The sequence below is a fragment of the Protobothrops mucrosquamatus genome, unplaced genomic scaffold (assembly GCF_001527695.2).
Source record: "Protobothrops mucrosquamatus isolate PMUCROS unplaced genomic scaffold, P.Mucros_1.0 scaffold468, whole genome shotgun sequence".
NCBI classification, from domain to species: domain Eukaryota; kingdom Metazoa; phylum Chordata; class Lepidosauria; order Squamata; family Viperidae; genus Protobothrops; species Protobothrops mucrosquamatus.
Genome location: NW_015386789.1, coordinates 83,009 through 95,467, shown reverse-complemented (window position 1 = coordinate 95,467; position 12,459 = coordinate 83,009). Strand labels below are relative to the sequence as shown.

At 46.4% G+C, this 12,459-nt stretch overlaps 1 protein-coding gene across 1 annotated transcript in view; it reads left to right on the top strand.

The window, feature by feature from the left end:
- The window catches only part of KMT2B (lysine methyltransferase 2B), a 54,786-nt gene extending 42,703 nt beyond the window's left edge, over positions 1 to 12,083 (top strand). The window contains exons 29-39 of the mRNA XM_015816572.2: positions 62 to 277; positions 809 to 2,330; positions 5,694 to 5,789; positions 5,874 to 5,980; positions 7,174 to 7,311; positions 7,960 to 8,034; positions 8,200 to 8,377; positions 8,908 to 9,015; positions 9,660 to 9,743; positions 10,305 to 10,434; positions 11,161 to 12,083. Of these exons, the coding sequence (XP_015672058.2) occupies positions 62 to 277; positions 809 to 2,330; positions 5,694 to 5,789; positions 5,874 to 5,980; positions 7,174 to 7,311; positions 7,960 to 8,034; positions 8,200 to 8,377; positions 8,908 to 9,015; positions 9,660 to 9,743; positions 10,305 to 10,434; positions 11,161 to 11,436 (2,930 nt within the window). The 3' untranslated portion in view covers positions 11,437 to 12,083. The remainder of the gene's footprint in view (positions 1 to 61; positions 278 to 808; positions 2,331 to 5,693; positions 5,790 to 5,873; positions 5,981 to 7,173; positions 7,312 to 7,959; positions 8,035 to 8,199; positions 8,378 to 8,907; positions 9,016 to 9,659; positions 9,744 to 10,304; positions 10,435 to 11,160) is intronic.
- The last annotated feature ends 376 nt before the right edge of the window (positions 12,084 to 12,459 follow it).

Genomic DNA, 12,459 nt, shown 5'->3' with positions numbered 1-12,459 from the left:
TTGAAGGTCCCCAGGTTCCACTGCTTCTGGTTTCTACTTCTGACCTGTTCACTGTTTTCAGATCCTAACCTCAGAGAGAAGCCACTTCAGGAGGCCCCTTCTCCTGTACCACCACTGGAGCGCCACTCTCCAGCACAGAACCCAGGACCTCTGCCACCTCCAGAGCCTGCTGTCTCCAAGCCTAAACCTCTCACTGGAGCTCGCATCAAAGTGCCCAACTACTCCCCCACCCGCCGTCCCCTAAGCGGGGTATCGTCCCGCCCATTGCCTTCTCCCGGTGAGTACTTGGCAGTCCACATCCATAGGGTGTGTGGATCACACATTTTTAAAAATCAAGGGCTGGCTCTTGAACCAACTCCTGGGACAAAACAATTCATACAGAAGTAGCATAGATGTGGTAGGGTCCCTTTTTCCTTTTCAGTTTTCTGATTGAGCCACAATAACTTGGATTCATTCATTGTGTTAGACCACAATCCAGGACGGGTTGCATGTGAAATACAACACTAGACTCAATCCACCCCAACTGTAGGAGAAAGGATGGCAGAATCTGGAGGTAGAGTGAAAAGGGGGATCAGCATAGAATCCCTACGCAGCTTATCTAATTCTAAGCAATGTCACAAAAGCACCTTGTAAATACTACTAAAAATGCCCCCATTGAAGTGAGGGGAGGGGGAAGAGTTGAAAACTGGGGCGATAGGTTGGGGGTTTGTCTCCATAGCACATTCCTGACCCGAGAGATCCCTGCAGCCAATGCACACTTGCTCTTCTTAACACCTCCATTTTTCTCTTTCCCTCCTCTTTTTTGCAGGGAGCGCATCATCCATGTCCCATCATATCTTGACTGTGGGTGACCCCGACTTCCCTCCTCCGCGCCGCACGCAACGCCTCAGTCCCATGTCACCTGGCAGCAACTCTCGCCCCCGCCGGTCCCCTCTCCCACCCCAAGCCCCTGCTAGCAGGACTAGCCCCCCCAGCACCTCTCTCAGGGCAATGCCACCCCTCCCAGACTACTCCACGGCTGGGAACGGCTTCAGGCATCCTTCTACCTCACCCGGGTGTGACGAACAGCCGCCCGTAGCAGCTACCTCGTCCCCTCCCTCGTCCCCCCCTGTGCCACCAGAGCTGGCCTTTGAGCTCAATGTCTCCGACTTGGAGTTTGACGACAGCCTTCTGGATGAGCCTTTCCAGGAAGAAGAGTTGGGAGGGCCACGGACGTGTCCCCCTTCACCCAGCCTGGGCCTGCCCCAGTTAGATGGGCTGGGCGATGGCGAGAGTGAGGAGGAAGGAGAGGCCAACCGCTACTTCCGCTTCCCGCGTACAGTGGTGACCCGAGACCCACCTCTGCCGCCCTACCCGCTGGACCTCCCGCTGCCCCATATCCACCAGCTGGATGGCATAGATGATGGCACTGACAGTGAGGCGGACGCAGCGGGGGGACACCCTTCCACCAAGGGCAAACAGCCTGAGCCGAGGGTCGAGCGAGAGCTGGCCGGCCCCACTCCAGTGCCAGAGGACTTGCCCTCGGACATTGTGGACTTTGTGCTGAAGAACATGGATGCTCCCGAGAGCAAGAGCAGCCCCCCTTCTTGTCTCAGCCCGATGCCACTGCCACCGGCACCTCCTACCTCTGTCAGCCTCAATGGCACGGAGTCAGCCCATCCCATCCCTGCTCCGGCTCCGGCTCCATCCTTAACCCTTGGTTGCGCCCAAGTGCCCTCCACTCCTGAAGTGACGGTGCTGGGACCTGAGGCACAAAAGTCCAATTCCAGAATCATTCTGGTGAACAAGCTGACCCAAGTGTGCATGAAAGTTCAAGGCGAGGGAAGCCCATTGGCAACTCAAGATGGGGAACAGGCTTCCAAACCAAACCCCACACCAATGTCCACTGCTCCCAACCTTGGCACAGTTATTCTACGGGCACCTCTGGGCCTGTCTCCTAACTCCTTGCCCACTTGGACAATCCGGGGCCCAGTGCTTAGCATGGTACCCATGATGAACGTGATGAGCACCACATCTCAGGCTGTTGGGGGCGGGCAGTTGGCACTGGGCACCCCAGCTCTGGTGACGCCCTCCCTGGGACTCCAGCAGACCTGTCTTCTTCAGCCGGTTGCCATGAATTCTAGTGTGCTTAGTATTCCTGGCTTGGTGCCTTTGCCCGGGCCTCGCCCAGCCATCCGTGTCAAGAGAGTTTCCACCTTTGTTGGAAATGTGCCCGTCAAGAAGATGAAAGTGGATGGAGTTAATGACGAGGATCCCTCTCCTGTATCCCCGACAGTTACTCCTGATCACTTGGCAAATAATTGCATTTCTGGCAGCACAATGGGTCCTGGGTAAGTATAGTATAGGTATCTTAGTTATCCCTTTTCTGTTCCTCCCATGCTGATTGCATAGAAGTTGTGTTGAAACCAAAACCACACATGGTTTTGTAACAGGACCTAGCAAATTGAGACCCCTGATTCAAGGAGAGCATGCTACAATAGCTGTGGGATCCATGTTTCCTGATGTGCATCTCTGTGCTGAATGCTAGCACAGTCTTAAATCTAGTATCTCGCATGATCTAGAGCAGAGATGTCCAAGCTTGGCGACTATTAAGACCTGTGGATTTCAATTCCCAGCTGGCTGGGGAATTTTGGGAGTTGAAGTTCACAAATCTTAAACTTGCCTGTGTACACCCGTGTCTAGACACTATCATTTTAATATAGATGCAACAGGTATTTTGCAGTTCCATCTAAAGTTATCTCCATTCTAATACCAGGTCTCCTTACATACGGTTTTTCTTTACATAATCTTGCGTTTTGGTCCTAAGAGTGGAGTTGCACGGAGAAAACTTGGATTCAGAAATAGGTACCAGTGAATAATGCCCATCCTACCAGCTTGGATTATTTTCTATATATCTGGTTTCTTCTTTGTTTTGTAGCTCCAGTTCTCCATAACGAGAATAAAGCAGCAGCTTTCTAGGATTAAAAGCAGTCCTGGTGTGAGGAATCTGGTAATTGGGTGGCATTAGGGTTCACACTCAGCTGGTTTGCGGGCAGTTTTATCTCAGTTCAAAAGGCAGCTAACTGCACAAATAACGTTAAAACCAAAGATAGGAACAGGATAAAAATGCAAACGGTAGCTTAGACTTAACTGAAGGTGTTTTCCTCAACTGAAGTGAGATTACTGTTCAACTCTTGGTGACAGGGGTATCTAGAACATTTTCAGTCCAACTTGAAGCAAGCAACTTTTATTGACCTGGTGGGTCACTTCTATTGTTGGGGCAGGGCAGGAGCAGCAGGGACGAATGGAAATTTACAGGTCATCCTTGATTGCTTGGAGATTTTCACCTTCATTCATGGTACCATTTATGTTTCACAGCTGACTGGAAAGCCAAAGGATACAATTGTTTTTCTTTGACTTGTAGGGTGGGTTTTGTGGGCTTTCTTTGGACCATCTGTTCATCTCTTTGGCATTGCACTAAATTTCCCAGAAAACCCCTAACTCGGTGGGGTTTTTTTTTTTAAAAAAAAAAAATATTGATGTGAAGCTCCAGGTTGAGAATTTGTAATGAGTTGCTGTCAATATGTTAATTAAGCCTGCCTCTTTTTGCTAACTGAATAAGGTGAAATGCTGGAGAATGCTGAACTGGTATTGGGAGACAAGGGTAGAGAGGGTGAGCTCATTCCATTAAGCTTTCCAAAGGTTTAACATACCTCTTTTATTGTTTAGCCTTTAAAAAAACTGACATGCATAAATTGCATCGCTGTTAAATAGCAATTCACCCTTTCAGTGGCACAATTTTGAGGGAGCTCCAGGGATCGCCAAAAGAACTAGAAGAGTCGTTTGTATACAGGCAGTTTGTAGAGTATGTTCCCACCTACAACAGCTCTCATTTAGACTATAGAATCATAGGACTGGAAGGGACCTTGGAGGTCTTCTAGTCCAACCCCCTGTTCAAAGCAGCAGACCTTGTACCATCCTGGTCAAATGGTTGTCCAGTTTATTTTTGAAAATTTCCAGTGATGAGCACCCACAACTCCAGGAGGCAAAGCTGTTCCGTTGATTAATTGTTCTCACAGTCAGAAAATTTCTCCTAGGTGGCATCTCTCTTTAACAAGTTCCACCCATTACTTCTTGTCCTTCCTCTGGTGCTTTGGAGAATAATAATAGGATCTACCTTGTTCTAACCCAGCACTAACTGAACCAACCATGGACAGGAAGAAGCTGTTCACACTTATCCTCCCTGCCTCGATTGTTTCCTGATCAAATTACTATGTCCAGAGTTTGAAGGAAATCCAGCTAGCATTGCAAGGATTTTCTAGATGCTTTGATTTGATTCTGATCTCACCAAGAGCCTGTTATCTACCTTCCATTTTCCCCTCTGTTCATTTTTGTTTTTGAGACTCTAAAGCAGGGGTAGGCAACCTTGGCTCTTTTATAACTGGTGGACTTCAACTCCCAGAATTCCTGAGCCAGCATGGCTCAGCTTGGAAACCTCTCCTTTTCCCCTCAGCATGGCTGGCTGAGGAATTCTGGGAGTTGAAGTCCACGAGTCATAAAAGAGCCAAGGTTGCCTACCCCTGCTCTAAAGCATGGGTGTCAAACTCACCGCGTCACGTGACGTGTCGCGATGTATCGTGACTTTTTGCATTGCTGGAGCTGGGATGGGTGCAGCTTCCATATGATGCAACCGGCCTGCGGGCCGGCAGTTTGACACCCCTGCTCTAAAGGAATCAGGAGTTGGGTTTCTGGAGGAGTTTACCTGTCTCCCCCCAATATTCAGTTCATGAATAAAAAGCCTTCTCTTCACAGAGAAGGAAAAAGTGATGACAACTAAATGTAGACATTTATTATGTGACTGTACAGCTTTGATTTTTCTAAAAAAACAATCATAAATGGTCTTGGAGCCAATTTTAGGAAAGAGAACCTATATATGTTTTATGTTAGTAAACAGAATGTGTCGGTAAGGTTTTCCATTCCATTCCATTCTTCTATCACAATATAAAGCAATTTTGAAACATCAGGGAAAAAAATGCAGCAAATCCCAATTCCAAGTCACCTTGATCTCTCTGAGTCAGCTGCTGGGTTTTGGAAGCCTTAGTCGCTCGCAGCTGCTTGATTGGCTGAAGACAGCTATACTATAGTTCGGGGACTCGATCGACTTCTGTATCCACAGCCTTGGAGAAATATCTGTCATGGTTCCGACAGATGAAACTCTTCAAAAGAACTTCGAGGCATTGTTTACCTTAAAGAATGTTTTATTCAATAAACAAAGCATCGGCACTACATAGTCAAAACCAAAAACTAAATTCTCTTCCCTGGATACAAAGTAACAAGGCACAATTCCCTCCTCCAATAAACCGTCATAAATCACATTCCCCAATTAGCTTGAAGCCCGGGCTTTCTCCCCAGCTCTCCAGCCCACCAAAACTCTTATCAACTCTGGGCCCAATGACCTTGGGTTCCCATGGCTGAGTTGTTATTGTTATGACTAGCTGAACTCTCATCCACATTCCCCCTCCCAGCATCAACTAACTCTAAAAGCAATAGAGAAAAATGGCTGCATTTCCATCTGTTGTCAAAGCAAGAACATCCGATGTTAGCAGCGTTGACAATATCTAAATCGCATTGGTTTCCCTCGCACAAGTGTCTGTTTATGCAAGTGTGTGTGTGTATGCGTGTGTATCTATTGAAATGGCCCCTTTGCCCTACAGCATTGGGAGGGTACGGATGAAGACGCCCACAACAAGGGGCGTCCTAAACCTGGATACATTCAAAGAGGAGACGAGCATCGTCAGCGAAAGTGAGCTGTAAGTGGATTGGCTTCAAGCTATAGGAGCTCTGGAGTTTGCTTGCTGCTGGCCCTTAATCTTTCATTTCCAATGTCTCTGCAGGTCTCCGATGGAGCATTCTCCTTCCTTGGCAGCATTGCATTCCCATCCTGGATCCCCGGAGCAGATCCCAAAATCTATTCTGGAACACGTCTGGCATAGATACGCAGGTAGAGTCCTCTGCGTCTGGTTTGGGAGGTTCTTGACTAGCTCCTGATAAATATCTTCAAGGATACACACATCAGTCTTTATTATGTTCCTACACCGGCATAAATTCAAAGATAAAATGGCAATTTTTACATAACCCCCTGGGGATAACCAGCCTAGTGTGGAAATTGCAGCTTTTGAATGGAGGTCTGAGAATTCAAATCTCCATTTGCTCATAAAATTTAATGGGTAGTCCTGAAACTGCCATTTAGCCTAACCCTTGTGCATCCTCTTGGACCCGCACTGCACCTCCTTCACACAACCAATGCACCATCCCCAATCCTCACTACACCTCTGTGACCCTCACCGTGCCTCCTTCCACCACACTTCCGTCGCATCCCCCTGCACCCCGAGCCTCACCACACCTCCCTCCTCACCCAGCAACAGCCACTCACCTTCCTGCCATCCTGTTTGCAAGCCACCTGGGACTTTCAATTTCCTGCCTGCTTCCCCACTGACTTATCTATGGGAAGCCAGCAGAAAGTTAGTTGCCTTGTCTAGCAATTGTGGGATTCAGTTAACAACAGCCACGGGACTGCAGAGATTGCTGCTGCTAAGCAGTGCAGTTGTGCTTTACAACCACATCATTTAGCAATGGAAATTCCAGCCCCAATTGCCATTGTGAGTCGAGGACTACTTACATAAATGCAGAAAAGTAGAATGTATACACAATGCATTGGTCAGTTGGTCATCCCAGCACTATAGAGCAGTCAGTATGGGTATATAGGTTCAGTGCTCGGACAGACAGCATACCTGCCTCTGGAATTCTGGAAGTTGCAACTGCAACTCCACACATCTGGAGAGACTGGCCTTAAGAAGTACCTTATTGAGAACGTTAGGTGAGTTGTGCTTCTGGGAAAGTCTCAACTCAAGGCTGGTTTTTGAAATTATGCTTTGTGAGACGAAGTTCTTGGCAAACCACTTAAAAAAAAAAAAGATCCTTGAATGTTCTTGTTTTCCCTCTCCCCTTCTATTTGGACCTTCCCTGTGCCACTCCATTCTCAAAGATCTTTACATAGGCAGTCTTCACACAGTCTTCTTGACCGACCCAAATTGGATTTCGCATCCCATTATCCTGGGACATGTATATTTGCCTTCATCCGTGAGTCTTCACACAGTGTATTAGAAGGGATTTGGGCCTCTCTTTTGCCTCTAGGAGATCTTTCCAGCTCAGACGAAGACAATCTGAAACAGGAGGACAAAGAAAATGAGATGCCCCGCAAAACGCAGCCCCACTTGTGTTTTGAGATCACCAGCGAAGATGGCTTTAAAGTGCAGGCTGACAGCGTTGATGGTGAGGAGGGGATCAGCCTTGGTAGAATTCCCTTAGCCGTTCTGCTAGGTGCTCTGTATCATCTGCAAAACTCCCTCAATAATGGTACTGATGGGTTGAATTTTCTTGGGGTGCCAGTGGCAGTCATGGTAGGCTTGCTTGAGAATCCTTTGGAATTCCTAGAAGTACCCCAAGCAGTGGTGGGATTCAGCTGGTTCACACCGGTTCACCAGAACCGGTAGCTAAATTTTGCTGCATTCGGAGAACCAGCTGGCTTCCAGAAGTCCAGTCTAGGCCTTGGAGGCCTGGAGGAGGCCTCCTAGACCTAGAACGGCCGGCCGGAAGTGCGTGGATACCATTTCTGGAAGGCCGTTCTAGGCCTCGGAGGCCCAGGCCTGCTTCAAATAAGAGTACTGGTTGTTCAGGTATTTGAATTCCACCACTGACCCTAAGTCTCCCTCTGCCCATCCCTTACATCAGGGATGTGAAACTGGCCATGTCACATGTCGTATCGCGACTTTTTCCCCCTTGCCGGAGCTGGGGTGGGTGCGGCTTTCACGTGCTGGCAGTTTGACAACCCTGCCGTACATTGATAGGCAATTACATGTGCAATGAATTGTCTAGTCCTCTCCTAATACAATAATTCATTTGTGTTCTGTCTATATTCAGGTGCCTGGAAAGCAGTGATTGAGAAGGTCCAGGAAGCTCGCACCAATGCCCGGTTCAAACACCTGTCCTTTGCAGGTAATAAAAGTTCTATACTGGTTAGGATTTTTCAGCATTTTCCATTTGAAGGGAATAAACTATAAGAGGGAAAGGTAGATTAGCATAGCTGTAGGGTTTCTTCTGCAGGACACCTTGGAATCAGGCCTGGGTGCTGAATTGCACGAATCTTATTTTTCCTTACAGGAATGAACGGAGTGAGAATGCTGGGGATGCATCATGATGCTGTCATCTTCCTGGTGGAGCAGCTGTATGGTGCCAAGGCCTGCCACAAGTATAAATTCCGATACCACCAGCATGAAGGCGAGGAAGAGGAGCTGCCTCTCAATCCTCACGGTTGTGCCCGGGCTGAAGTTTATGTCAGGTGGATGAATTAATTTTCCTTTTTACTTGGTTCAGAGTAATAGCCAATACAGGTGCTCCTCGCTTTCAACACAACTGGGACTGGAAAATCCATCGCTAGGTGGACTGCATTTTGCTGCAGTCATTAAGCAAGACATGACATAATTAGAATTTGCAACCTTCCATTGTCGTAAACCAGCTGAGAAGGTTGCAAATTATGTTCATGTAACCCAGTGACAGTGCAGCTGTCATAAATGCGAGCCAGTTGCTGTGCACCCAATCATGAACACTTGACCACAGGAATGCTGCTATGGTTATAAGTGCAAGGACTGGTCATAAGTCACCTTTTTCATGTTGTTGTAACTTTGAGTGGTTGCTAAATGAATCATCATAAATCAAGGGCTACCTGTATTTGAAGCCCGTGCAGTAATAGAAAGGGGTTCCTGATCAATAGATTTGGAAAGCAGGCTAGAATGTGTGAGAAAGGGTGATTGAAAGGACAGAGAATCCATTTGGGTTCTGAATAATGGTCTTGTGTTCCTTCTTCTTCAGGAAATGCACCTTTGACATGTTCAACTTCTTAGCATCTCAGCATCGTGTGCTTCCTGAGGGTGGCCCTTACGATGAAGAAGAAGATGAGGTGCAGCTGAAATCCACCAGGTAAAGAGGCCCTTCCAATTTTATTGTCCAGGAGTTGGAGTAGACCTCATATCATCTGTCATGACTCGTGTGCTGGGTATTGCGCCCAGCAGCTGTGTACGACCAAGAAAATTCAATTCTCACCATAAAGGAAGAATGTGTTAATGTTTTAAATTTGACTATTTGCAAGCCACCGCCCTTTTTTCCAGATTTTATGGCATTCATTATAGATAACAGATTTATTCACGAGGAGAGAACGACCATTGAAATCAAATTAATTAACTCTTAGATTTCTGATTTCAATAGAGCAACATGATAGCTTATATTAGACCTGGATTGAACCCAGTATCTATTACTATAGAGCCTGCAAAATCCCAATTATTGATGACTTGTGTTTTAATTTGAGATAGGTGGGATATCAACCATGCAAACTTTTTATTTAAAGTGTGCTTTTTCTTTAGTCAATAAGACTTAAGAGCCTGAACAGCCTATATAACTAATAATAATCTTTCTGTCATATCTGTACCAAAGTATTGCTGTTAAAAAAAGGGGTGGAATGAATATTTCCTACCAAAATCTTGTGCCTGTTCATAAGATCCTATGTGATAGCTTTGAAAGAGCAATCATATGCTCTTTTGGACCTTATCTGATCTATTGTTTCTTAGGCGGGCCACCAGCTTGGAGCTACCCATGGCTATGAGGTTTCGGCACCTGAAGAAAACTTCCAAAGAGGCTGTGGGAGTGTACAGGTAATACTTCAAGAATTGGAAGGGACCTTGGAGGTCTTCTAGTCCAACCCCCTGCTCAAGCAGGAAACCTTATGCCATTTCAGCCAAATGACTGTCCAGTCTCTTCTTAAAAACCTCCAGTATTGGAGCAACCACAATTTCTGTAGGCAAGTTGTTCCACTGATTAACTGTTCTGTCAGGAAATTTCTCCTTAGTTCTAGGTTTGTTCTCTCCTTGATTAGTTTCCATCCATTGCTTCTTGTCCTGCCTTCAGGCACTTTGGAGAACAGCTTGACCCCCTCTTCTTTGTGTCAGCCCCCTAGATATTGGAACACTGCTGTAATGTCCCCCCTAGTCCTTCTTTTCATTAAACTAGACATACCCAATTCCTGCAACCGTTCTTCATATATTTTAGCCTCGAAATCACCAATCAAACGTTTTAAGTCCTCCAGACAAGATGTAGGCAAAGCTGTGTTCTGTGTTTGTTTCAGGGTTTCAGAAAGCAAAACTCCTGCCATCTTCCTGGGCTAATTCGTATCCCCTCTGTTAGTTTTCACCTGTCAGATGTTCTCTCCATTTTAGGTCAGCCATCCATGGGCGGGGCCTGTTCTGCAAGCGCAACATTGACGCAGGCGAGATGGTGATTGAGTACTCCGGCATTGTCATCCGTTCGGTGCTCACCGATAAGCGTGAAAAGTACTACGACAGCAAGGTAATGCTGATGGAAGGAAGGGTAAAGCAAAGTGGTGCATGCTGGGAAGGAAGTACCATAGTTGCCAGCTTGTCCCAAAGGTGCTTTTTCAAGAGGCAACTAGACTTTGTTTCTTGAAGATGTTTCACTTCTCATCCAAGAAGTGTCTTCAGTTCTGAACTGAAGAAGCTTCTTGGATGAGAAGTAAAATATCTTCAAGGAAGAAACAAAGAAAGTCCAGTTGCCTCTTGAAAAAGCACCTTTGGGACAACCATGACCTGGATGACTGAGAATCTCCATAGACATGGTACCAACTTGTTCTCCTCTTAGCTCTGTTGGATTCTTGATGTCCTCTGAGCATGCTTCTCTTCCTGCAGGCATTTTCTTATTGAGTTAGATAGCACTTAGCAATAGCACTTTGATTTATATACCGCTTCACAGTGCTTTACAGCCCTCTCTAAGCGGTTTAGAGTCAGCAAATTGCCCCCAACAATCTGGGTCCTCATTTTACCAACTTCAGAAGGATGGAAGGCTGAGTCGTAGATAGATAACTTTATCACTGCAAGCTTGTGGTTCACCAAATTTTCTTTTCATTCTGGAACATGGAGTGGAACTCATTTCCAACTTTTCTCCTCCTCCATGAGGACCAGGGCCCCAAATTCTCCACCACCAAGAATCCAACAACTCAACCCTGAGCTCCATGGATTCTCCGCTGGGGCCCCTCTTAACTCTTTTCCTTCCTTGCAGGGCATTGGATGCTACATGTTCCGTATTGATGACTTTGATGTGGTGGATGCCACCATGCACGGCAACGCTGCCCGCTTCATCAACCACTCCTGCGAGCCCAACTGTTACTCCCGTGTCATCCACGTCGAAGGCCAGAAGCATATTGTCATTTTCGCCCTGCGCCGGATCTTCCGGGGCGAAGAGCTGACCTATGACTACAAGTTCCCCTTTGAAGACGCCGGCAGCAAACTCCCTTGCAATTGTGGAGCCAAACGCTGCCGTCGTTTCCTCAATTAGAGACTGGTCCCTCACCTGGCTTTCCAGATCCATACGCTTACCCGGCCTCTTTCCAGTGTCAGTGAGTGGAAGGACGTGCCAAGTGGATGGAAGAGAGCTTAATCATGGCATAACCTTTTTGGTGGGCTGCTGCATTGCTGACTCATCCCTTTAATTCCTTGAAGCGTGTGACTCCAAGGGCCTCAATCATCTCCAAAGAGCATCAGGGATGCCACTGTTGTGGGTGATGAGGGAAAGCTCTTAGCCGCAGCTCGGTTCTCTCTTTTTTTTTGGCTTGAAATTATGAGACGCAGAGATCCAGGGCAAATGTGGGAAGAATCACCTCTTATTTGTGCCCTTCTGCTTCATAGACCTCTTTCCCTTCCTCCTCTTCCCCCCCCCCCACCTCCCCAATCCTGTGGGGCGAGAACAATCTTTTATTTTGTACTTTTAAATTTTGTGGTTTTTCTCCTTCCTCCAAGATGATCCTCTGTTTTAAAGAAGAAGAAAAAAATACATCAAACCCAGGAGGATGTAAATAGTTGTACAAATTTCTAAACCTGTTTATTTTCTATGCACTTTTTTATTTAAGATGCTCAGTCAACTCAGACGGGAAAGGGTTGGATTCTTGTTGGTATAATTTTAAATAAAATGCAATTTTGACACAAGATTGTATCCTCGTGGCTTCAGTTGCTTTAAATTTCAGGATGAAGGGGAATGTGTTTTCTATAAGTGTGTAGAACCAAACCCCTCTGGAGAGGGACAGTCGCAGTTCTGTGATTTAATGAACTTTCCTTGGTTATAACAGAATTGAGAATACAGGTAGTTTTCAACTTGCGATTTAACTGAACCTGCTGTTTACAGTGATTGTTGTAAATTAAGTGTATATTTTACAACCTTTTTTTTGCTGTGGTCGTTAAGTGAACCCATTGTTCCCTATGGAGTGGGGTTTTTTTGGTCAGAAACCAGAAGTAAACACCAATTTCTGGCAAAAACATTATAAATTATGGTCATGTAACTGCAGGAGACTGCAAAGGCTATGCT